The sequence below is a fragment of the Mauremys reevesii genome, linkage group 11 (genome assembly GCF_016161935.1).
Source record: "Mauremys reevesii isolate NIE-2019 linkage group 11, ASM1616193v1, whole genome shotgun sequence".
Taxonomy (NCBI): domain Eukaryota; kingdom Metazoa; phylum Chordata; order Testudines; family Geoemydidae; genus Mauremys; species Mauremys reevesii.
Window position 1 is genome coordinate 21,192,018 of NC_052633.1, and position 27,037 is coordinate 21,219,054.

General features: G+C 40.3%; 1 protein-coding gene and 2 long non-coding RNA genes across 7 annotated transcripts; 2 read left to right on the forward strand and 1 right to left on the reverse strand.

Annotated features, from left to right (window-relative positions):
• The first annotated feature begins 478 nt into the window (after positions 1-478).
• Positions 479-3,505, forward strand: LOC120374998. Its single transcript, XR_005586391.1, has 2 exons — positions 479-835; positions 3,027-3,505. It is a non-coding gene; the product is annotated as an uncharacterized LOC120374998 (long non-coding RNA).
• Positions 996-8,359, reverse strand: LOC120374997. Of its 2 annotated transcripts, none has more exons than XR_005586390.1 (4): positions 8,312-8,359; positions 6,284-6,415; positions 2,478-2,592; positions 996-1,780 (listed from the first exon to the last, which is right to left on the reverse strand). It is a non-coding gene; the product is annotated as an uncharacterized LOC120374997 (long non-coding RNA). The 2 variants fall into 2 exon arrangements; XR_005586389.1 differs by lacking the exon at positions 8,312-8,359 and adding an exon at positions 7,834-8,288.
• KCTD18 (potassium channel tetramerization domain containing 18) lies at positions 8,096-25,989 on the forward strand. Of its 4 annotated transcripts, none has more exons than XM_039495488.1 (7): positions 8,096-8,152; positions 10,019-10,221; positions 12,737-12,948; positions 14,566-14,759; positions 16,492-16,586; positions 17,039-17,147; positions 20,812-25,989. In XM_039495488.1, exons 2-7 carry the CDS (start codon positions 10,065-10,067, stop codon positions 21,365-21,367), a joined length of 1,323 nt encoding a protein of 440 aa, XP_039351422.1. In that variant the 5' UTR covers positions 8,096-8,152; positions 10,019-10,064; the 3' UTR covers positions 21,368-25,989. The 4 variants fall into 4 exon arrangements, with proteins under 4 accessions (XP_039351422.1, XP_039351425.1, XP_039351423.1 ...); XM_039495491.1 differs by having other exon boundaries at positions 17,048-17,147; XM_039495489.1 differs by lacking the exon at positions 8,096-8,152 and adding an exon at positions 8,415-9,054.
• The last annotated feature ends 1,048 nt before the right edge of the window (positions 25,990-27,037 follow it).

The following is a 27,037-nucleotide window of genomic DNA, read 5'->3' on the forward strand; positions in this document are numbered from 1 at the left end:
CGCCCTCACCCTTTAAGCACTAGACAAAGTACAGGTCTTTGCAAATAATACAACCACGCGCACTGATAGCATGGCTGAAAACTGCCAAACAGGTGATTACACTCGAGTTCACTGCCCTTTTAAATGCCAGTGCTTCCCTTCCCCAGTTCAAAATCTAGCCATCCAGCTAAGGTGTAATTAAATACAAGATGTAAAGAGAACATACGGGATTTGGGGCTAAGTGTTTAGGTGCCAATGGAAGCACAGAGTAAGAGGCACAGGAGGTTTGGAAATAGAACAGGAAACGGCTATACGTAAACTACATACAGAATTATCCATACTACAGAAAACACTGCCTTTAATAAAGGCATATGGAATTTGGTTTACTGTGTGTCTAAGAAGCTGTAGCTAGAAAGATGATTTTGAAGGCACAGGTAGGGGGAGCTTGCTGCTCCTAGAGCACTGGTTTTCAACTTTTTATCATTTGCAGACCTCTAAAATTTTTTCAAGTGGAGGTGTGGATGAAAACATAGTCTCTAGTGCCCCCCAGGGGTCGGTGGAGCCAGAGGTTGAAAACCACCATTCCACAGGAAGCAGCTGCTGTCTCCCTCATGCCTAGCAGTTGCACAGATGAGAGATGCTATATAATTTGAGAGCTGACCAGTACAGACACCCAGTGACTACACATCTTCATGTATTTTTTCATTTACTTTTTTGTCATAATTACAAATATAATAGCTCAGTGAAAAAAACTGCAGGACAACTACAGAGCAGAAGAAGTTGCAAAACAAATTACAATAATTCAAAAGCACTTCCTTTACTGTATTTGATTCCTTTAATACTGCAACACTGAAAGGTAAGAACAGCAGCCTTATTGCTGTAGATTAGAAATATGCCACTGAAAACAGTAGATTAAGTACTTTGGAATTCATTATGGAAGGATAACAAACAAAATGTGTTTGGGAGGGTTGGTTTTGGTTTTTTTGAGAGGGGCGGGAGACAGGAAGGATTGAAGATACTTTGGAAATAAAAATACAAACTGTTTAGATTGTGTTATTGTATTATAATATTTAACTATATAAAATATCCACAACAATAACCACAGCCATAAATATCCACAACAAATGGTTACAAATAGTTTTAGGCACAGCAAATTATGTTGTGGCACTGGAAACAGCAGTTACTTTTATCTTAAGTCAAATTGATATATTTTCATTCACCAGATAGGTTAGGAAAGAACAATATGGCAAGTGCAAAACACTTTAATACATCATACATAGTACATGCTTTATGGATCACATGCACAATAAATAGTAAACAAGTATTGTTTAAATTTACTGAATGGTCTAATCAATATATGATGCAGCAATATACTGACATGTAGGTAAAGAAAATATTCATTAATTTTTGTATGTGTGTATGTTTTGTAGTACCAGTGCAATATTATACTGAAAAGTAGTATTCTTGATTCATAATTTTCTGAATTTTTTGCTGTAAATTGTATTGGCTGAATATAACTATGTACATTCTCCTCTGTTCAGCACCAGCTCAAAAATCTTTGTGAATTTATTCTCCAGACAAAAGGTAGTCGATTATTTCTTGTCAAGGTCCGGATTTCTTCATCAAAGTATAGCCAAAGTCCAGACTCCAGAGAAAATAATAATAATAAAAAATAACAATAATGATATTAAGTAAATAAAAAGATTTTGGGGTCCATTCAAAAGCATCTGGCAGTCTGGATTTGGCCTGTGGTCCACCTATTGACCACTCCTGCTCCAGATCTAATTGTAGTTTTTATTATCTATAATCAGACATAGAGAAAATATTTAAAATGGAATAGTCATCTTTGTTTGAACCAAAGGTAAGGTGCTTTCTTAAAGAGTTTGGAGACAAAGGTCCCAGTCTAACAACTTAATCTGCACAGGCAGTACTTCTGTGGGAATTCTGGGCCACTGTGCATGTACAGAATTCATGGCCCCTGCAGATTTCTTTGCTTCTCCCCAGAAAATGATGGAGAAGCAAAGGGAAGCCACAAGAGCAGTCACGTGTCCCTCCCCAGCAGTGTGACGCATCGTTTTGGGTGCCTGGAGCAGCCAGCAGAGAGGTAAATCACCGAGGAGGGGGACAGGTCTGGGGATGCCCTGGTTGGTGGCTCCTACCCTGTGCCGGGCTTAGCTGCTAGTCCCAGCTGGGGTGAGGGAGGACAGGACTTCCTCTTTCCCTGCAAGGAATGGCTTGCCCCCATTGCTTCTCAGCCATGGGCAGGAAGGATCACTGTATGAGAAGCCAATCCCTCATCCACTCCCTGTGCATCCATAGCCCCTCTGAACCTGGAAGCCCTTCTCCCACTGAGCCCCACCCTACCTGCATCCGGACCCCCATCCCCAAATTCCACCCACCCAGTCTGCCTCACAACAGAGGCTTAATTCATTATTAGTTCTGGTAAAAGATCCTCAGATGGAAGGTGTTATAGAAATGCAAAGTTGTATTACCATTACCTTATGATCTCCTGTAAGATAGTCAATTTCAACCTCAGAGAAAGCAGTTCCATAAACAAAATATTCAAATGGTCAATCTTCTCCTTTATCCCAGTCCATATTTATAACATGGCCTCTGATGGAGGAAACAAAGTTTTTTGGTAAGACTTCTGTGATGGAAATATGTCTATGTGAAACTTATGAATTCTGGTTGATTTTATGAAAGTGGTGTATCACTGTATGTTTTAGTATATAACAAATCAGCCAGTTGCTTCCAGGGCTGGAGTCACATACCTCCCAGCCCAGGTCATTAACCGGAATAGCTTTCCATTCAGATGACAGCACATTTGAACAATGGAATGATGCTGCCTACGGGAAAACCAGTTCTACCCAGCAAAGAGTCCTGTGGCACCTTATAGACTAACAGATGTATTGGAGCATGAGCTTTCGTGGGTGAAGACCCACTTCGTCAGATGCAACCAACGAAGTAGGTATTCACCCACGAAAGCTCATGCTCCAATACGTCTGTTAGTCTATAAGGTGCCACATGACTCTTTGCTGCTTTTACAGATCCAGACTAACATGGCTACCCCTCTGATACTTGACAGTTCTACCCAGGTTGTCTGCAGGTGGAATGGTTGGAGCAGTGAAAAATACCCAGCAGAAGAGAAGGAAAAAAGAAACAAAGTGTCGGAACTGGCTTTCAAAACAAAACAAACAACAACAAAAATCCAGACTCTGGAAGATTCAGGGAACACAAAGGATGATGTAATGAGTGAGGGGAACCTTTTGACTGCTTGACCTGGCCAGACTGAGGGATGCTTGTTTCAGGAATCAGAGGAGACTCCGTGCGCAGGAAGAGAGGATGAGGACAGGGAGTGGGGTCCACAAGATGCACCAAAGGCAGTGACCAAAACTCAAAGAATGCTCAAGAGTAGCAAGGACTCTGAAGGTGGGAATTGTGTATATGTGTTTCTTATTTTGCCTAGATCTGTGTATTTCCTGTACTTTGTCTATAAGTAAATGAGTGATGATTGGTTTAGAAATTCTACAAAGTCTATGTTTGATTTGCTTCAACTGTCATATGACCCCAAAGGGTTAAACTAAAAATCAGGGTACCCACGAGGGTGTTGCTCTGGGAAAGTGTGCTTGAGCCACTGGAGTATCTTGGGAGCTGAACCATAAGGATCCATTCCCTAGAAGTGGCACGAGATAGTGAGTCTGTGCCCAGGAAGTGTGCCTGAGATCAGAGACTGTGGCTGAAGCCTGTCCAGACCTAAGGGAACCTAGAAACACACAGATCCAGCATGTGGGTCCAATCACAGTTGCCTGTGCCACAAGAGGGAACTCAGACAGGACTCTGACATATTTTGTATTAACACAAATGTAAAATACCAGTAAACTGGATTTTAACAATTGTCAAAAAATTACACAAGTAATTATTTCAAAGTTTGTTTGCATTAATACATCAAATGCAAATGGATATAATGTCCAAGGCATATACAGGTAATAGGCATGTCCTGTGGGCACCTCCTCTATAGCCAAACACCCTTGAAATCCTGGATTTCCTGTTCATTTGGATGAATGGTCCATTCAAAACTACTGAGACGCACACATAGTCTAACAGCCCTTGACAGGGCAAATACCTGGTATAATCCACCACAGTGGGAGTGAGTACTGTTCAGGGAGTTCAATAATGGCCTTTCAATTTCACCCTAGAGGTTTATGAGAATGAAAAGATCCTTCATTTTGACTAGGGAAAAATACTAAATGCTTTGTGTACATACTCAAAATAGTTTATAGGCAAGTGCTTGCTATTGTAGGTCAGTTTTATTTTGAATATGCAGTGGCTCCTAGATAGTTCCTATAATATGCCTTATTTTTGGCCATGCCCCCCAAAATCCTCAAATAGAGGACAATCAGCATCAAAACCATAGAGGAGGTAAATTCTTCTACAATAGTTGAGATAAGTTGGTTAAAGTGTTCCTTATTTATGATACCTTAAAAATTTGACCAAGAGTCCAAAAAGTCTAAGTATTTTACCACTTCATAGCAAATCCTTTCCCTCCCCTCCTCCCGCCAAAAAAAGAGAGACATAAAAAAACAACAACAAGATAGGTTAGTGGATTCACCTAGTAAAAAACTTACATGTTGCTTGGAAAGGAACAAAGGAAGGTTGAAATTGTCAAGGAGGCAGAATTAAAGTAGCTTAAGTATAATATGTCTTACACTTACGTGTTTTTATTTCTTGCACTTTTAATCATAACCTTGAATTTTCTGGCTTTTTAATGTTTGCTTCTTGCTAACAACCTTCTTGTAAGGGTTTTTCCCCCAAATCTTAACTATGTTTGTATATGAGAATCATAACTAAAGTCCACTGAAAACTCCTGAGACTTATGTTAAGTGACTTTGAGAATGATCATGCGCTTTCTGCACAAGCAAAATTCACACTGAAATCAATAAGAATTTTGCCTTCATAGGGATTTCGGGATTTGGCCTTGTATATTACAACTCCTTTTTGTATTAACTTTTATTTATGCATCTACATGATCTTTGCATGAAGTCTCAGATTGGTTACTACAGCCACAACACAGATGTCATCACAGTATAGTTTCACCAGTGACATGTTTAACACCAGTCAGGTGCATGAAGGGATGATCCACTGGATCCCAGGAAAGCCATTCTGTGTCTACACCCTGTTTAGTAAAAAACCACATTATCTTCACACTGCAGTCTGAAACCTTGAACAGAGATATTTAATTAACATCGATTTGTTATAATTTAATACTAAGTGCAGAATAGGGGATCATCTGAACACCTGAAAGCTCAGCTAAATTCAAATATGGATTTTAAATACTCACACAGATTAATAAACTAGCTATTTTAATGAAAATCCACTTTTTATGCACTTACACCTTTAACTGTTGATTTGGAGAAGAAAGATATGCCAAATGGGTCATAGAGGTCACTGATCTACACTCTTCTACAGCACCACAAGAGTGAAGGAGACGATGCATGGATGAAAACTCAGTATTTTACCAACAATGTCTTCAACAACAGACAAATAACATCATTTGTCATATTATATAGGATTCCAACAAACTCATGTTTAGATGATTTACTATATGATCCTAATCCCACTCATTAGAGGGAGGTAGAGCTATCCCTTTATTTACACACAGCTATGAAAAAAACAAGCTTGCAAGCCCTCTGTTGGTGAATTTTCACCAACATACTTTGTGTCTTATTTCTCAGCACAATCACAATTATCCAGACAACACTTACCAAAAAGCATTGTTGTCCCTCCCCACTCTAGCTGTTTCTGCAGTCAAACAGATAGATGTCCCTCCCCATTTTAGCAGGTTTCAGAAACATAATTTAGTTTATCTGAACCCTTGATTACTGGAGGGTTCATGTAAACCTTGAGAGTTTTTTTTTTATTAGAGGCTATGCTGAATATCATTGTCTAGATCTAAGAAAAGTCTGTTACACTCTAATATTAGCATTATTTGGTGTTTTAATTCTTCTAAGCACTCTTCAAACCAATCAATGCTCAGAGCTCCCCTTGGAATTGGTAACACAGGTAAAGTATCATTAACATTATTTTACAGATGTGTAAATGGCATCACAGAGATGTTGTGACATGTTCAGGTCCACATATTAAGCTAATGGCAGAGGTGATAAGAACCCATGAGATACTGGCTTCCAATTCCATGTTCTTTTGATTTTTGAATTTTTACCAGGTTAAAAAGCCATCATAACTCTCCTTAAGGTACACATGTGGTACTGTAGTCAGAATTCTTAATGATTTGCATAATCTCACTGACCTGGTACATTTATGAACGTTGAGGTATTTTGGTTTGGAAGCCTTCTAGGGTGCTCATGCATGTCTCTGGTATATCGCAATACCTACACTGGGATACTGACAGGAAGACAAGCAATGATAATCCCAACTATACCTACAAAATGATGAAATCTAAATTAGCTGTTACCACTCAAGACACAAATCTTGGAGCCACTGTAGCTAGTTCTCTGAAAAAAATGTGCAGCGGGAGTCAAAAAAGCTAACAGAATTTTAGGCACCATTAGGAAAAGGATAGATAATAAGACAGTAAATATTATAATGCCACTCTATAAATCCATGGTACACCCACACATTGAATACTGTGCAGTTCTGGTCACCCCATTGCAAAAAAAAAATACGTATTAGAACTGGAAAAGATAGAAAGAAGGGAAACAAAAATGATTAAGAGTATGGAACAGCTTCCATATGAGGAAAGGTTGAAAAGTGATAATTAAGGTGGGATAAAATAGAGGTCTATAAAATAGTGAGCAGTGTGGAAAAAGTGCTCAAGTTAGTGTTATTTACCCCTTCACCTACCACAAGAACCAGGGCTCACTCGATAAAAATAGTAGGCAGCAGGTGTAAAACAAACAAAAGGAAGTACTTCACACAACTTAGTCAACCTGTGGAACTCTTTGCCAGGTGATATTGTGAAGGCCAAATGTATAAGTGGGTTTAAAAATGAATTGGATAAGTTAATGGAGGATAGGTCTATTGGTGGCTGTTAGCCAAGATGGTCAGGGCTGCAACCCCATGTTCTGGGTATCCCTTAGCCCAGTGGTCCCCAACCTTTTCATCTGGCGGACGCCAGACAAAGGACCGTGGCGGCGATCGAGCATCTGCCGAAATGCCGCTGAAATTCAGCATTTCGGCAGCGATGCCTCTGGATGATGTTGCTTGTTGGCAGCAAGCAGCATCATCCACAGGGGTGGCTCCAGACCCCAGCACGCCAAGTGCGTGCTTGGGGCAGCATGCTGCAGGGGGTGCTTCGGTGGAGCCGCGGGACCAGCGGACCCTCCGCAGGCATGCCAGCGGGAGGTCCACTGGAGCCGTGGGACCAGCGACCGGCAGGGCGCCCCCCGCGGTGTGCCGCCCTACTTGGGGCGGCAAAATGTCTAGAGCCGCCCCTGGTCATCTAGAGGCGTTGCTGCTGAATTTAGGCGGCATTTTGGCGGATGCTCGACCGCTGGCCAGGACGTGGGTGCATTTAGATGGTGGGCACTGTGTTGGGGACCCCTGCCTTAGCCGCTCACTACCAGAAGCTGGGACTACATCACTGGGGATGGATCACTATAATTGCCCTGTTCTGCTCATTCTCTTTGAAGCATCTGGCATTGGCCACTGCCACAAGTACTCCTGTTCTTTTTGCCTGAAGACTGGACATTGGGCTAGACAGACCATTGGTCTGGTTCAGTATGGACGTTCTCATGGTCTCAAACATATAACCGGAGTGTAACTACAGGACCTCTCTGCACTGGAGTCTGCAGATAGCCTGAAACACTAGCGCTGCGAAACGTGACCTGCCCCACTAACCTCACTCCCCAGGGAGGGCTCAGCCGGGTGCGGTGTCCCGCCCATGAACACTGGGGCAGAGATGCTGCTGGGGATTCGCGGTGCGGGTCCCCCCGTGGGGGATACGGGGCAGTTTGCTGTGCAGGGTGGGGTGCGGCCCCTTCTCACTCCCTGGCCCCACGCACGCCCCGGCTCCGAGGCGCAGCCGCTGGGCTCCCCGGCGGGCGGGCCCGCAGGGTGGCGCTGTGCGGACTGCGGACAGTCCCTGTTGCGGCAGCGGCGGCGGCAGCGGCGGGGCCTGCGCTCGGTTACTGTCCCAGCTCCGGCGGCGGCGGAGCAGGTACTGACTCTCTTCCCGCCCGCCGGTTCGCGCCCCCAGCCCCGCAGCGCGGGCGGGGCCTGGCTTCTCCCGCGGGCTACGCTGGGTGGGCCTGAGGGGAAGCCCGCCCGCTCGCCCCCCTGCACGGGGAGGGGGAAGGGCCTTGCTCCTGCGCCTCACCGGCCCGGCGCGCACGTTAGGTGAAATACGGCGCTCGCCACGGCGGTTCGCCTCCTCTCGGCGGAGCCGGGCCGGCGTCTCCCGGCGGGAGCCTCGCAGCGCCGCCGCCGCGCCCCGCTGGAGGGGCCGGTCAGGGCCGAGCGCGGCCATCGCTCGCTCGGACCCTGCGCCGGCGGCAGCCCGGCTTGGGGAAGCGAGGGGCGATGCCGGGCTTCGTCCGGCTGCCCTGTGGGGGCGGAACGCGGGAGGCTGAGGGTTGGCACCGGCCCTGGGCGGCACCCACCGCCACTGGGGTTGCTTGTGCGTAAACCCAGCCGCGTTAGGGGGGGTGAAGGCAGATGGAGACTCGCACCGCGGCGGGTGTTGGACTCGCTGATCTTTGTGTGATGCTGGGTTGTTGTCGGCCTGTCACACATGAAATTACACCGCAAGCCTGTGTGTAGCCCAGCAGCACAGACATCACAGGGAAAAAAGCACTTGTGACCCTCGGCAACTCTGTTCATGAATAAAATGTCATTGCAAAGCCTGGACGTGCAGAGCTGCTTCGCCAGGCAGCGAGATTAGCAATATGGGAATCCAGTGGAACAGTTGCCAATCTGCTTTGGTCATGGCTGCCATAATAAAAAGGATTCTAATATGCCTTTTACCTCCTCTAGTGATAGTGCAAGGCGTAATCAGTCCATACTTGTGACTGACTGGAAGATCCTCTGAAGGATTGAGTGAGAAGTATTAATATACAAAATGTATAATTTTAAAAACAAATATTGAAGTTTATCTTCTAATGCTTGTGCCAGGCCTGGTCTACACTGGGGGGTGGGGGTGGGTGTCAATGTAAAATACGCAACTTCAGCTACGGGAATACCGTAGCTGAAGTCGAAGTATCTTATTCCGACTTAACCTCCCGTCCTCACCGCGCGGGATCGACATCCGTGGCTCCCCATGACAACTCCGCTACCGCCGCTCACTCCAGTGGAGTTCCGGAGTCGACGGGAGCGAGTTCAGGGATTGATATATCGCATCTAGATGGGATGCGATATATCGATCCCCGAAAAATGGATCGCTAGCTACCCACCGGCGGGTAGTCTAGACGTACCCTTAGTCACACTGGGCCCTCATCTGCAGTCAACTCAGTGCCAGTAGACAGGGAGCCCCACTGAAGTCTCATATTATCAGTCTGATAGGTGAAACCACGTTTTGACAACACCGTCCTGTATTCAGCAACACAAATTAAAAAACAGGTTTTTGAAGAGGCGAAAGGCACCATATCCCATTACTAGTCCTTTGAACTATGCAGTTTTTCACCAATGTCCATTTTTAAAATATGTTTCCAAAAATACCTAAGATTTGTATTCCATTGTCTTCCACCACTACTTTCACATTATAGAGTGGCCAGGCAAAATTCTTTGTACGCATTTGCCTAGGTAGAGTAGTTGTCTGTGTGTGTGTTTGGTAATTTTGTTTTTTTCTGAGTTAGTGAGATATACAATTTTTTTTTAACTTTGGCATAAAAGCAGATGATTTGCTTTTGGGCACTAGTAAATTTTCAGGATAATTTTCAAGATAGATGTACAGTATTTTTTGGCTTTGTTTCATTGTGTTACATTAAGATGCCCAAGTTGAACAGCAATATTTACTTAAATGTGTTGTATGAAATATGCTTTCCTTGTATTAGAATTAACTACTTTTATTTCTGCAAATTTATTACAGGTTTTAATAGAACATAACTATATTAATATTGAAATTTGCAAATGCAATGGAAGACGGCAAGACTGAAGAGGTGCTAGATATTCTTCGACTTAATGTGGGAGGTTGTGTGTACACAGCCAGACGCAAGTCTTTATGCCGCTTTAAGGATTCAATGCTAGCATCTATGTTCAGTGGACGTTTTCCTCTAAAAATAGACGAGTCTGGTAAATAAATCTAATTTGTAAATATCTAACATCTACTCAGGTGGCTTTAGAAACTTTAGAATACTTTTCTGTGTTATGCAGTATTCAAGTTACAGAGGTACCGTATTAGTTACTGTAGCTAATAGGCAGAAACTGACATCATATATTCTTTCAATCTTGAGAGGCACCTATGAAAGCTTTGGTTACAAATAGAAAAATAAATAAAAGTAATACATAGAAAGGGACAAGAATACTTCTCAAATAATCTGAGTCAAGTCTCCAGAATCAGAGACACTGTAAGAGGATGAAATAGTGATAAATTATAAAGCTGCTATTGGGATACAATCCTATGGCCTGAATTTCAGAGGTGGTGAACACCTCCAGATTCCATTAATTTAGAGGGATTTTGTTGGTGCTAGGTACTTCTGAAAAAAACCAAGCCACTAGCCTTCAGTTAGGGACACCACAAAATTAGAGAACACTTTTTTTCTTTAAAAATTGCGTTTAGTTTTTAGGGATAAAATCTTTTATGATTAATTGATGTTTACTAGCCTCCTTGTTTTTTCAAAATAAAAATGCTGTGTAGTCATTCAGGCTTAGGGCTTGTCTTCACTTACATTTTATAGTGCTCTAACTTGCTGGCTCAGGGGAGTGAAAAATCACCCCCCTGAGTGCAGCAAGTCTGAGGGCTTTAAAGTGCTAGTGTAGACAGGCTCCGAGTGCTGGGAGCTAGTTCCCTCGTGGAGGTGGATTACCAGGAGCGCACTTCAAAGCTTTGGAGTTTCCAGTGTAGACATACCCTTAGGTTGGAGTCCAGGCTCTGGGACTTTTTCACCTCATTGCAGGGTCTCAGAGCTCAGGCTCCACCCTGAGCCCCATATCTACACTACAATTTTATAGCCCTGCAGCTCAAGCCCCACAAGCCAATCAACTGATCTAGGCCCGCCTCAAGTGTTTTGTTGCAGTGCAGACATATCTCTAGACTTTATAGGAAAGTAAAGGTGAGAATTTAAAAGTTCATGATAACATTATGATAGAGGTATATAAAATCATGAGTGATGTTGAGAAAGTGGATAAGGAAAAGTTATTTACTTATTCCCATAATACAAGAACTAGGGGTCACCAAATGAAATTAATAGGCAGCAGGTTTAAAACAAATAAAAGGAAGTTCTTCTTCACGCAGCGCACAGTCAACTTGTGGAACTCCTTACCTGAGGAGGTTGTGAAGGCTAGGACTATAACAATGTTTAAAAGAGGACTGGATAAATTCATGGTGGCTAAGTCCATAAATGGCTATTAGCCAGGATGGGTAAGAATGGTGTCCCTAGCCTCTGTTCGTCAGAGGATGGAAATGGATGGCAGGAGAGAGATCACTTGATCATTGCCTGTTAGGTTCACTCCCTCAGGGGCACTTGGCATTGGCCACTGTCGGTAGACAGATACTGGGGTAGATGGACCTTTGGTCTGACCCGGTATGGCCTTTCTTATGTTCTTATGTTCTTTAAAGTTAAATGATAATGAATGATTTTCTGATATGGTTAATGAGCCTTCATACCATAAAAATTGTTTGAAGGGATTGATTTTAAGGGTGCAAAATAACCAGAATGCGTCATTGCCAGTAAAGAAGACTGCATTTTTTAACTAGCAATGAAGTTAGATATGAAAAGCTGATTTGAACTATTTTCAGTGGAATCAAATTCTGCATTAAGTCATCGCTGTGCAGCCTTACTGCAAAGAGTGGGGTTGCACTGCTGTGATTGGAGGCAGAATTAGACTCATTACTGTGTGTTCACTTTTATGAAGGGACAGTCAACTTAAAATCACTTCTGTTTGAAATGTTTTATCTGTTTTTACATGTAAGATTACTGTAACCAAAAGACAGAGAAAAACAGCACTTTGTATATAATCATTTTAATTGGCCCTGTACAGTCAATTTCTTCTTTTGCTTCTGTGGATCTTAGAAAAAACAAATATGAATATTGTAAAAGCCGAAAAGGGAAACTTAGGGACAAGTGCAGTACTGCAGATGAAATGACTGAACTCTTTTTGAAGCAGACTGGATTTCAACTGGACATTGACTCCCTAAAAGCAAGATCAGATGCATCTAGAGTTAGTTTGATTTTATCATTTAAATAGAATACATGTTTTGTAAGGTTATATTCGGTACAATCAGTTTAGGCCCTTATCCTTTAAAGTGATCTGCACAGACTGACTCCAGATTTCTCATTAGAACTCCAGCTAGCATAGGACTCCACCCTAGGATTGTAGGATTGGGAATTTAGTTTCTTCATCTGCAAATTAAGAAATACAGTAGAGAAGCAAAGAAGCAGTTTTAAAATAAGTGATGACATATTGCTGGGAAAAGGATACCACTCCCAAACAAGATACCTTTTAAAATAACTATTAAGGAAGTCTTATAGATACACCACTTGATAAATTATTAATTGAAGGATCCACTTGATAATTTGGTAGAATATGACAAAAATTCTGCCTTAAATTACAAACAGTATTTTAAAATATTTTATTTTATTTTCAGGGGCTTGCCTTATTGATCGAGATGGAAACCTCTTTGAGTACCTTTTAGATTATCTTCATGGAGAAGTTCGGATTCCTAAAGATGAACAAACGCGAATTGCATTGCAGGAAGAGGCAGATTACTTTGGCATCCCTTATCCTTACAGTCTGTCTGACCACTTAGCCAATGAAATTGAGACATATTCTTTAAGGTCAAATATAGAACTTAAAAAGGTCTTGGCATTTTCTTATGTTTCTAAAAGTATTCCATTCATATTGTTCAGTTGGTACCAAATAATATTTGAATAACCTGTATATATCATCAATCAACTCAGAGTTTTAGAGGAAGAAATCACTTGCTACTTATTAGAATTGCTAATAGAGTCATGATAATTAAGGATACACCAGCATTTCTCTTTATTCTGCACCCTCTATTTTCATGGGTTTGTATTTTTGTAAATTAATTGTCAACATTTTCTGTAAAGCAGTACTCTAAATTTGACCTTCAGTTTCAAAGGCAGGTCTTCTGTGAAAAGTGACTTTGTAAAGTTGGCATTGTGAAGTTCCATGTTTGTGTTTCAGTGACTTCAGATTTAATTTGATAACTTTACAAGGTGTTTCTTTTGTCAGTCTTGAAAACTTTTCCTGAGATCTGAAAGACAAACTGTGTATTTTAATTTTCTTCTATCATCCCACATAACCATTGCAGTGCCACTCTGCTAAACTCTAATTAGATAATGCAGTTCAGGGATGCATAAACAGGGACATATCAGGAGTAAAGAGGTTATTTTACCTCTGTATTTGGCACTGGTATGTGCTGCTAGAACACTGTCCAGTTCGGTTGCCCACAGTTCAAGAAGGATATTGATAGGAGAGGATTCAGAGAAAAGCCACAAGAATAATTAAAGGATTAGAAACATGTCTAATAATGATAGACTCGAGGAGCTCAATCTATGTAGTTTTACAAAGAGATGGTTACGGGGTGACTTGATTACAATCTATAAGTACCTACATGGGTAACAAATATTTTATATGGGCTCTTCAATCTAGCAGAGGAAGATATAACATGATCCACTGACTAAAAGGTGAACCTAGACAAATTCAGCCTGGAATGAAGACATGTTTTTAATGTCGAGAGCAATTAGTAGGCATTGGAACAGTTTACCAAGGGTCATGGTGGATTCTCCATCACAGACATTTTTAAAATCAGGATTGGATGTTTTTCTAAAAGATATTTTAGGAATTATTTTGGGGAAGTTCTATGGCCTGTGTTATACATATAGTCAGACTAGATGGTCACAGTGGTCCCTTTTGGCCTTAGAATCTATGAATCTATGGCAACTGAGGGCAGCTAGAATTTAGTTTATTCTGTTGAGGCACAGAAGGAACACAATGCAGCATTCACTGTTTTAGGGCTTGTCTAGAGGATATTTTTTACTATGCTTGATTGCTAATTAGCTCAAGTTACCTATCACATTTAAATGTGAGAATCTAGACACCACGAACAGAAGCTCCTGATCTACTTTCTCTAGACCATTATTTTATATACTTTTATCATGTCGCCTCTTATTCAGCGCCTGTCTAAAATAAACAGTTAAAGTCTTTTCAGTTTTGATTCCAGGCCCCTAATCATTCTTGTTGCTGTTCTCTGAATTTCCTCCATTTTCCAATATTCTTTGAGGTAGGAAGACTAGTACTGCACACACTCTTCTAGATGTAGCTGCACCATTGATTTACTTAGTAAAGTTCATTATTAAAGCCAAATAAACTTAAATGTGATAAAATGTAGTCATTTAAAAAAAAATCTTAGTATAACAACATGAAGTCCTACATTATATTTTCCTCCCCCAGGCTTTGATAGACTTCTGTGATTCTTACGGTTTAGCCTGCACCAAGCCTACCGTTTGGGTTCTGCACTATCTCAACACATCTGGAGCAAGCTGTGAGAGTAGGATTATAGGTGTGTTTGCCACAAAAGCTGATGGGACTGACGTACTTGACAAGGAACTGGGAGGAAGAATAAATAATAAAAATATGTACAAAAGGTAAGATGATTGTTGGACATCAGAGAGCATACTGAAATGAAATTGTCAGTTCCTCAGCGTGGGATCCTATCTTCTTTTCTGTTTGGAAAGCATCTAGTTAATACATTGTTGTTACTACTGGAAATTAGTAAGGTAAAGATCTAAAATTAAGCAGGGAGTACAATAATTAGAGAGACCCCACAAAAGGTGTCTAGTTTACAGTTACTGTAAATCCTCATTTTGTTTTAAGGATTGTTTTAAAAACATCTTTCCCTTTTAAAATTACGTTTTCATTTAGGCAGATACTTGTATTAAATAGTGGTGAAAATTGTATATATTAATCTTTACTCAGATCAAAAAACAAATGCAACGTTTGTTAGTTACTAATGGAGTCACATTTTAAAATCTTATCTGACAAGACAGGAGGAAGAGATAGACAACAGGGGAATGAAGAAATGAAGGCAAAAGGAAACTGCCTAATTTATGCCCAGACTTATCGAAGGACATAGAATCCATTGTGGAATCTCCATCACTGGAGGTTTTTAAGAGCAGGTTAGACAATCACCTATCAAGATTGCACTAAGGCAGAACTAAGTCTTAGACCAAGGGACCGGAGTAGAAGACCTCTTGAAGTTCCTTCCAGTCCTATGATTCTATAATGTTCTTTAATACCACAACTGTAGTGCATTTTAATAATAATAATAATTAATAATAATGATAGTTACTAGTACATCTACATATTTTTGGGTGGCTGGAAGCAGTCTGCTTTTAACTTTGTACCACATGGTACACCCAAGGGGCATGTGTTTTGTAACACTACACATATTTTGATTTTTTGCTTAAAATAAAGGTTTTAGGTTTGTCAGATATAAGTAAAGCATAGATTTAAATATACTGTAGAAAAGGTTGTAGGTAAAATTTCATACAGATAAGTTAATTCTTGTAAAATACAGGTTTTCCTAATTTTTTTGTTGGAATAAGTTTAACTTTTCCAAAATACTTGAGCATGTATGGAATTAACTGTCTGTTCACCACCAGGTTGTCACTCTAAATAGTAATTACTCATGTCATTGAGAGTTGCAGGATCAGGCCTAAGTCATGAATTCTGTAACTTTTCTTTTTGAAACAGCCACAGGATGAGACGAAGGCAAAAAACAACAACAACAAAGTAGTAAATGTGGGAACAAAACCTGATCATATTGTAAAAAAAATACTGGAAAAAAAATGGTCGGGGAAAGCAGTCCTAACAGTCAATCAGTCCCCTTCAGAAAACGTTGGAGTCAGAAGTCATTAGGCATGTCTATACAATAAATACCAATTTCTGACCAACCATGTCAGCAGCAGGTGCAGTTAAGCTGGAGTTGGACACTTTTCAGCTACAAGTATAAGCAAGGACAAATTTTGTTCAGCTCAGGTTTCTGAAACTGATAAACCATTTGTCCATGTCAGCCATTGCACAAAAACCATGTTTAGCATCAGTTCAGCAGCATGCATGGCTGATACCCAGTGCTGAAAATGGGCATTTTTTGCAAAAGACAGGTAGATCAGAGGGGTACTGATTTATAGAAATGAAAAGGATGTTAAAGTATAACATTTTCATGTCTGCTTTGCAAAAAGCCTACTAAGAAATCCTTGTTTCTTTGTGGGTAAAGGAAGGGAGTGAAATATTGTTTTGAGGGTTTCGTACAACATATGTTGTATAAAAACTATTAACTAGATTAATACATACTTTTTACTTTTAAAATATTTCTAGAGAGGCTGGAAGTAATGTCCAATACATCTGGAGTTATTATTCAGTGAGCGAACTGAAAAAGATGATGGATGCTTTTGATGTCTGGGAAGGAAAAGGTACAGTATTAATTCTTTTCTTCCATTTTAGTAGTTATACCTCTGTAGGAAAGTATAAGAAATCCCAAGAGCTTTGTTGTTCACCAAATGACCAAAAAAAATTACGTTTCTGAATGTTTTCAATAACTCAGTAATGGCAAGAGGTAAGAGAGCAACCTTAGTCATTTTTTGAAAAACATGTTTTCAGGTGTTCCTTAAACTGGGAATGTTGAATGGAGATGAATTTCAAGGAGTATCGAGCTTCACATCCTACGAGCTACTATCTCAAAGGTGCGATAGGCTGGCCAACATAAGGGTGGAATGCCTAAAAGACATATAGTATTGATGCACAGATACCTGTCAGTCATAATTCTAAAGCAGAGGTCTTGAATATAATAATAATTCTTAGCTTTTACATATATACACATGCATTGAGTATGTTCCCTCAGATGTTGTTAAGTATCTTGTCTTAGGAACTTCAGGTTTCAGCTATTGGAGAATGCCCCAGCTGATAGAATGTTGGACTCTTGAAGAACGCCCTTTGAGAGGAAGTCTCCATCATATGTCTCCAGTTCGTAAAAGGTATATTCACTGATTCAAACTCTGATTACTTGAGATGCACCATAGAATGCACTACTGCTTTTATAAGAGAAAACAACGTAGGGCTTGTCTTCACTATGGGGAGATCAACGCTGCTGCAATCGATGCAGCAGGAATTGATTTAGCGGGTCTAGTGAAGACCCGCTAAATCAATGGGAGAGCGCTCTCTGGTTGACCCCAGTACTCCAGCTCTTGGAGAATAGTAAGATAAGTTGACTGGAGAGCCGCTCCCATTGAGGCAGCACAGTGAAGACACTGGGGTATGTCAACCTAATCTACGTCATTGGAGTAGTATATTCATGTAGTCGGAATAGCATAGCTTATGTCGACTTACCCCGGTAGTGAAGACAAGCCCTCAGTCTCTTTATTAAAAATTTTAGACTCTGTTTAAGTAAGCTTTTGAAATAATTATGAACTTCAAGTTTCTATCTTTCATTCTTCACTGTCTCTTCATTACACCTTCATTTCTATAAAATCTGTTTTTTATCACGGGGAAGAGAACGGGAAGAGAACTGCAAATCTGACCTCAGTAGAATAAAATTAACTTAATTTTGGCCTGTGGGAAGGTCTTCCTTATTCTACAGTCCTTCTACCCTACAAACACACACTTTAAAATGGGCAGAGAAGGTTCTAAAGTTTAGAGAGAAGTTGTGTTTTGGTTACTGATCCAGTTATCTGTTGTTAATTGATTGGCAGCCAAATGAAACATCTGTCTGAAAACTGCTCTAAAGTTTTAACTATTCACTTGTTTACTTCTTCCCTTCCATCGCCTTCTTAATTATACCAGTATGATTTGTTTGTGTATTTGTATCTAGAGTTTTTGTGCACGTCTTATCACAAGTTTTTCCTCTTCTTTATTTTGTTCTTTCTTCTGCTGGTGTTCTTCCCTACTCACCTTTTTTTGGTGAAGAGCCGTGCACGCGCGGCGCGCACACCTAACTGGAATGCATAGGAGCAATCACTCGAAGAAGAACAAGTGGTTACAACACTAACAAAACATAAAACGCAAACTTGGGTCTACACTTATCAGTGATTACCTTTCCAATGTAATAAAGTAGATTTTCTCCCCAAAGTTTGGCCTTTTGCAGAGCTGGCTGATTTCAGACAAACCAGGATGCAAATATTCATGAAAACAGCCCCCTCCACCACCATCGCCAGGGGTTTTCCTCAGTGAATGGAGGTCCTTCCCCTCATCCTGTTTTATTCAAAACAATCTTTTGTTTTCTATTCATAGATAGGGTAAACCCTGTCTTGTTGTAAAGTTAATTTTTTCCCCTTCAAATGGTTTCGACTGTTTTTCATTGCCTCTGCTGGGTTCCCATTCAAAGTCTTAGTATTGCACAAGGCTAAACAATTGAACTTTGCATTGCATTACTGGCCAGACAGGGTGGGGTAACTCCCTCTTGCCCAAATTGGCTGTTGCTGAAACATCTCGATGACTAATCTTTACTTTTTTCCAAGTCCATAAAGCATACTTTCAATATAGATACATTGTTCCTTAAAATATTACCCATATGTACATCGCACAATGATTATGAAGCTTGAAAAGTTAGATGCTTTCTGTAGATACCTTATATGTTGGTCTTTATGGATAAATATCAGGCAAGATATTTGTTTGGCATAATGAGTTTGTCAGGTCTGAGGTGAGAGTTGTTCATAAAAAACAGGGTATCCTTTCCAAGCAGTCTCTGTGTCACAGTTATCTGTTTTCCTATTAGATTGCCAAGCAGCCTCCATTCCCTCCTGTACACTTCCAAATTCTATTACCTTGTATTTGTATCTTCACTGTCTCCTCCACTTACCTCCACCCCTCTCTCATGATGCAGAAGTAAAGGAGTTTGAAACTCAGTAGAAGGTATAATTGTAGTCCATTTCAGTGTGCTTTGATGCATCTTCATAGGTGCAGTCAATATGCAGAAGCACAAATGTGTGATTCCTGCTCAGTGGGATTTTCAGACACCCTGTTGAAACCCTTGATCCTAGCCCATTATTCGGATGAAGCACTGTATAATTTCTTTTAGTTTACATTAGATAATCCTAGTTATTCCTATGGGAATATTTCCTCTTAATTACTGCTGATAAGCAGTGGGTTGAAGATTAGGTTGTTAGTTTTCATTTCATCCCCCCTTCCTCCTTCTGTTCTGGTATGTATTATATGGACATTGAGGCTACATTCCCTTCTCATGTGTCTCTCTTAAAAAAATGTCCTTTGCCTCATTACCTTACACTGGTTTTGCAAATCAATCCGAATAGTATTGCCTTTATCCTTCATATTGACTTCTGTTTTACAAAATTAGTGAATAACGATCTCTGATACTGTTAATTCTTCCAATGTGAATCTGTGGGGCACTCACTAATCCCTTTTATTCCAAAGTGTTAAGTACTCACAAGAACATCCATTGTTTTGTCATATATCTAAATCTGTTCTTTCACTACTCAGGTAGTTCACAAACTTCACATTCTAATTATAGTACTGACTTTCTAGTTGAATGTCTCTTGGTGATCACTACAGAAATCTTTCCTGAAGTTCAAGTCAATTATATCTACAGCTTTTCTTTGTCAACTCCCCAAAGTTCTCCCTATGGCAAATACTTATAGTTTGTTTCATACTCAGTGTTCTAGGTTTTGTTACTCATTGATAACAGGAGAATTTCCTTGTCTTTTTCACTGTGGCAGTCAGCATTACAGATTAATAGTTTGCTGGCTTTTGTCTTAATACATTTTTTAAGGTATTGACAAAATTATATAGGCGTCACTGCAAACTCTGTGCTCCCCTTTTTAACGCTCCCCCACCCCTAGAGGTTTATATATAAATTTGCTAATTCTCTTTGACCTACTTTTGGCTTGGATCAAATATAGCCCTTGTTTTGTCAACCCTTAAATGTTCTAATTTCTTGATCTGCTGTTTCAGTGTGACCTGGATTTCCACCAGTTTTATTTTTATTATATCCCTGATGAATTTAAATCTTCCTGGCATCTGTTCATTTTCCATTGCCACACAGACTGAGAGAAAGTGTTTGTTGAACATTGTAGAAATGCTAGCTACTTCTGCCAAAAACATAAATTTGCCTTTATTTTTTTTATGAGATCCTATTGTGTCTTTCCTTCACTTACCCTTCATTTGTTCTCTTGAAAGTCTTTAGTGGAATCTTCTTTTCATTTGGGATCTTTGCTTTTCCTATAGCTGTTTTACACTCTTTAATTTGGTAATCTTGTCAGTGCTCCTATGTATCCGAGGTCTTGCATTTTTTAATATATTGGGGTCTTATTAGTGGGTATCACAGGAGACCTTTGGCCATCCCCTAATTTATCTGAATATTTTAAACTTCCCCCACTCTTTTATCCTCCCAGTTCTCTCCTTCACTACTCTCTCATGCATTTTCATCTAACGCTTTCTGAATATCATCTCCTTTTAAGATATTCTTATAGTACTGTGGGGGTATGGCTGATAGGAAATAATGACTGCTAACAACTTGGAGTAGCATAAATGAGTAACTACAACTGACCTTGGAATAAACAAAAGGTCAGATTTGTGGATGAATGTTGTAGACAAGCCATTTCATAATTATAGCTTAATTATGTGTGATGCATAGAATAACTAAAATACCTAGATTGCTCCTTTACGACACAGTCTTTTGTTTTACAGACGATTAATAGACTTTACTGAAGAGGAGGAAGATGGTCAAAACTTTAAAGCTGGTCCTAAACCAATTAGATTTTCTGGTCCTTCAACAAGTACCCACATCAAAGTCAAGAACTCTGCTTCATTAAAGGTAGCTGCCTGTAACACTTCTTCACATTCTGTGGTAACTCTTAAACGACCCAGCAGTGATAGTTTGGTACAGCGCAAAGTAGTGCCAAAAACTGAACTTGCAACGTGCCCATCATTGCCTACAAGTTCTCAGGCATCTTATGGAACTGAAGGTGCTGAAAATGGGGCAGCATATCAAACTACATTCAACATCTCACTGTCTAAGAAACCCATGACCACTCGTGTGGTAAAACTGAAGCGGACTCCATTGTGTATTGTGTCACCATCTCAGTCATCTTCCTCACTGAGTAAAACAGATGAACAGGAAGTTCCTGCTGTTGAAATTCCTACTACTTCTACATCACTAAGAGAGAGAGAATCCAGTATATCAACAGTGAATAGTAAGATCAAGAATAATGTGGAGAATGACAAACTGGATGATAATGTTTAACTCTTTAGCAGAGATTTCCTGGCATAATCTGCTAAACGAAGAGTTTCTGACCTGGTGTCAAGGGACACATCCTGGATTATAATTTATTACTAGAGCTGGTAAGAAATTGTGGAGAAAAATAGTAAAAAGTACATGGGCAAAAGGTTTTGAAATTTATAGTAAGTTATGAGTTTTCTTGCTTTACTTATAATTTTTTGGGGGATGGGGCAGGATGTGTGGATTTTGAAAAACATTTTTTGCGATACATGGTGACCATCTCTCAGATATTTACTTAAATCAAGTTGCCATGATGTTACTATCTTTAAAAATAGAATATGCACGCATACAAGCAAACCAAACCTAGCTAATTTCATTATTGATAAAGGTCAGGATTTTAAAAAAATTTGAGACCAAGTTTAGGTTCCTAAATTTATATTTTCAAATTGGAAAAAATAGGCCACATTAATTAATAATGGGGGAGATCCAGTCTTAGAGCCCGACTCAGTCTTCTACTCTCCAGGTATGTAAAATACTGGACATTGCAAAGGTATCTGACTTAGCAAGAGTAAGGAACAGGGTTGCTGGCTTCAAAGTGCTTTTTGGGAAGAATATAGGAAAAGCAATTTAACAGCAATGAAAGGAGCCATCCTCCCACCTGCCACAGAGGAGGGACTAGGAGTGTAAGGGGAAAGAGCCTATCATGGAAGCAACAGGGCAGGATCTTTTCATAGAATTGAGACATACATGTATTACATTGCGAAGGGGGAGTGTTCTCCAGTGGGGCATTGAATGGGCGAGCTAGGAATTCCTTAGGAATTGGATACAGCCTGGCATTGAACCGTTATGGTCCATCCTGTCCTACAATTGCAGAAAGGCTCTTATGCCAGAGTCGACGCACAGCTGTGATTGCTTTGTTCTCCCCCCGCTCCCTTCATATATGCGGGACTCTGACATATGAGCAGGGACAAGCTCAGCCTCTTTCAAGCCCAGACAACAAAACAGCAGAGTTTGAAAAATGAGTAAACAACAAAAATATGGGCTGAATACTGCTTTCAGTTGCACCAGTGTACATTTGCAGGAACACCAATGAAATCAATGGGTACTGCAGATCTACACCTGTGTAGCAAAGCAGAATTTGCACCAATGTCTTGAAGAAGTGCCTTGATTCTTCGTGGGTGTTTAGACCAGCATTGCTTAATGAGATTTATATAGTGCATATCTTTGCTGGTCTTGCTCGACTAAAAAGAGTTTTAACATTGCCAACCCCAACTGTTCAAAAATCACATGATGGACTTAAATCATGAGACTTTTCAAGCTTTACTCTGAAACCATGAGGGCTAGAAACTTAGCTTTTATTAATTTTTTTTAAAAGTGAGATTCTCATGTAATAACATGCCTCCCGTAGCTGAGGTGCTAAGAAAAACACCAAATATCATGGAAGTTGGCAAAACTGCAGTTTTCTGGCCATCAACTTACATTTTGATGGCCAGCTTGCATCTTTAATGGCCCAAGATAGAAACTTCGATTTTTTTAAAATGAAAGTTTGATTATGTAGAAAAGAACAAACATTATGGAAAAATGCTAACGTTGTGTAGTACCTTGTGTCCATAGGCCTAGAGTCTGAAATATTTTTAGAAGAGAGTTTGAATGAAAAACCAATTTTTTCATACATATTCAATTTTGTTTACTCCTTACTTCATTGTTTTATAATGGTGCTGTTTGTAATGTACTTTTTATCTTTCTAAAATAAGTTTCTTAAGACTGAATATTTCCTTCCTACCTGGTCTTCAGTGTTTGATGATTTTAAAAGATTTAAAAACACACACTTTCAGAAAAAATCTTGTGCAATTTTCTGTGCTGGCATCAATTCACTATTTATTCTAGGTAATCTTCCTTGGCAGTAAAGTATTATTATTATTAAATACGCATTACTGCCAAATCCATAACATGACACTCAGTAGCCTGAACAGTCCAGCACAAGACCGAAATAAATGGCAGAAACTCCATCTGAGGTTGCTGGAGGAGAAATAAATAAATAAATTCATTACAATAGCCTTTAGAGGCACTGGTGAGGTCCCCCATTGTATGTACTTGTAGTAAAGACAGGCCCCGCATCAGAGTTTACAATTTAATTTTTTGACAAGATTCAGCTGGTAGATGAAACAGTCGAGCAGACTGCAGGTGGTGGGGAAATAAAACAGGATTTCTGTTTAAAGGGATTGATCAAATTCCCTGTTGACATAACTGGGAAGTTGGCTCAAGCCCATCATGAATGGAGTGGGCACAAACATGCTTTCTTGTAGTTGGAGACATAAATATCTATTCTGATCCATGTTTTAAATCTGTAAAGCTAGATATTGCACCATTTCACATAACCAATGTGTGTATGATTTTGTGCTTGGATAGAATTATGTATTAACTAGCTCCAACCTATAACTATCAAAAGAGATTTTTAGGGAGGAGCAGCAATTGCACTTAGCTCCTGCCTGTGAGCATGCAGGTAACCTGAAACCAAAAGAAACTTGCCAGCTCAGTGAGTAGTTTTCATGGCATGGGACGCACTTGGTGTTTTGGAGAGGAGGGAACATTGGGCAGAATCTTTGCAAGTTAAAGGTTTTTGTGCAGATTTTTTACATTCCCATGGTTCCCCCCTCCCCGTCCAAAAATGCAGCATGGGGCCTAATGTCTTGAAAGTTTGCTACATTAAATTACACTTGTCTATTTCAGCAAAGGATGTCCTGTATGGCATTGTATATCTGCACTCAAACTCTTACACAGATACAGGTAACATGAAAGATTTGGGGAAGTTGTATTAAAGATGAGACTTGGTTCTTCATTTGGGATTTTACATGGTCTGTCAAATAACCAGGGTACTTTGAAAAATGTACCTAGGTAAATCTATAAAAGAAACTGAATTCAGAAGATAACGTCAGTCTAGCAATCCATTGTGCTGACTACTAGCGTCCAATGGCCATTATCTCATGTATAAAATGTATTGCCTGTTTAGTTTGATGGATTAAACATTGCTGTCATTTTCTTGTCACTCCTTCAGCCTTCTGTATAAGCAGAATTTTGTGTTTTCAAACAACCCAATGTTTGGCAGTGCAAGTGTTAAGTATGCAGAAGAGTACCACTCCAAGTTAATGCCTAGAAAATCATTCACGTGACTGAGCATGGGGCAGGGAGACAGAAGCCTGTTATCACCAACAGTAGGTGTGATTCATACAGCTGTAATTCAATAAACTGCTTCAAAATATGGAGAATTTATTTGTACTTAATTGAAACAAATCAGTGTTATTTCATATGATAGGCACATGTTCATTTTGAATGTCTAGGAGAAGAGTACTGATAGTGCTAAAAGGTTATTCAGCTAAGAGTCACAGAAATATTACAGAGTTAGTAATTGGTATTGGGTTCAGCTAACTGTTAAAATAGCTTAGGAAGTTCCTCTACAACATGCAGTGCAAATAGTCATTTTTATAAACAAATATGTTACTTGAAGGGAAACTGCCTGTCTTCTGAACCCAGCATTATTATAGTTGTCATCTCTTTTGCTCTGCTAATGACATCAGCTATGCCTGGCCATGTCTGCTTCTCCCACAAATATCGACATGCTTTCTGCCACGCTCTCCCTTATTCATGTAATGCCAATCCTAAACTGATCTGTAAGGCCAATACTCTGTTCCATTTCAAAACCTTCCTTAATACCCACTATTGCTGTAACCCCTACAAGAAAACAGACAATAATGGATAAATCGAGCAGCCAGCTGGCATAGCTGATTGTGCTATATATACACTGCTAGGTTTTAGTTCCTTCTCTGCACTGAGAAGTCTTCCTCCTGGGAGAGACTGGGATGCAGAGATTGCATACAACAGATATTTAATATCTTGTCTCTTGTCTTTGTAATCACTGTAGTGGTCTCACTTTCCAACATTTTGCCAGTGAAGAGAGGAAACTAGTTTTAAATTATTTCTGTTTAAGCACCTACCTGATTAGTGCACTGTGGCTGCAGTTCAGCCATGGCCGGGAAGAGAGAGAATGATGTTTCCCAGTGAAAGGAAAATTTCATCATTTTTTTCCCCCCTTCTCTCTTCAATTTATGAAAGTCAAAGCTCTCACTTGAGAAACTGAGCAGGAAGGAGTAGGTGATACGGCTCTGAAAGTCTGAGAGAGAGTGAGGCTTATAGGCTCCAGCCAGCCTTGCTACAAGTAATTAAAGGAGTCACAAGTGCAGTAATAATCAATCAGTAGGCTGTGAGGCAATATGGGTGTTCTGCTATAGCAAAGCCCTGCTGTAGCATTCTAAGGTTCCCTTCAGGCAAAAGCTCAGAGGAGGGTAAGATAGTAGCATTACGGGTGAAAGGGAAGTCTCAGGAAATGAAGTTTTAGAGCCTGGCTGCTTTGTGAGCTTCCTGGGAAATGTTGTCGTTTGTTTTGCTTTAGTGAATAAATTTGGATGGCTCATGCAAGCTAGCTCCCCTTACTTGGAGTTACGATTTTACAACTCTGCCCCGCTGGTGGCTCAGTGACAGTTCTGTATGTCAGACATTCTAATTTGCATTAAAGATTTAGCCATTTTCATACAGGCTTCTTTAGCTGTTTTTCAGCTTATTCCAGCTGCTGGTGCAGCATTCACTAATGTTTCAAGCTGTTTCTGTAGTTTTTTTGGATGATGTTCTTGAACACTCTGAAATGTGCGGTATGCTGTTATACCTCTCATCATAATAAAGAGCTGCCACACAAAGTTGTATATCTGTAGCCTCCAGAGCAGTTTCACTTGCATGTGATGCAGCACAGGGTTTCCTGGGGTCATTATGGTTATGGCTGCAGTGAAACGTAAGCCTGTGCTTGAGCCCGTGCTCAAGTCCACCCCCGGCACGCCTTGTGCCTACACTGCAATTGCGCTAACCTGGAGCTCAGGTTCAGGGTCCCAGGACCCTGCAGGCCTGGAGGATCTGAGCTTGCATTAAGCCAGGCCCCACAGTCTGAGCCCTATCACTTTGCAGTATAGACACAGCCCTGATTCACTTGGAGCCTGGGAGTCAGCCTGAAGTATCCCACAATTCCATTCTAGCCCAACCATCTGCAATCCACTCTGGAAAACAGAAGTCACTCTCCCCCACCCACCTTTGCAGCAGCAGCAGCTCAGGTTAGCATTAATCCAGTCTCTTCTGATCACTCATTTGCAAGCATGCTGGCAGTGAGCCTTGTGGGTTTGAAATGGAGAACAAACCATTCAAGGCTTTTGCAAAGTGAGCTGCTTCCTGGTGATCTGCAGGGTGAGCAGTAGAGACGCAATGCCTTGTTATTGAGTAAATATTTAAGTAGGAAATGTTTGTCCCCATATTTTTATTTTTTCCTTCACTCTCTCTCAAGATGAAGAGACGCTAATTGCTTATTAGAGCCAGATATAGCCCAATATCCACCTAGGGAACTTCCATTGATGTCACTCAGAGAAATGAGCAAAGATTGGGCATAAATGACGTCCCTCATTTGAAAAACTAACAAGGACATTCATGCTTTAAGATTTTTTTTTAAGGGAAATACCATCATGTAGTGCAACTGAATAAAGCCCTCTAGTAACAATTAGGCAGAGGTAACTATGACAAAGTGAAGGGTAGCAAATAAGCTGCCTGGTCAGGCATTTCATTAATGTAGTGACAGAGGGCCAGATTCTCATACCTTCTGCA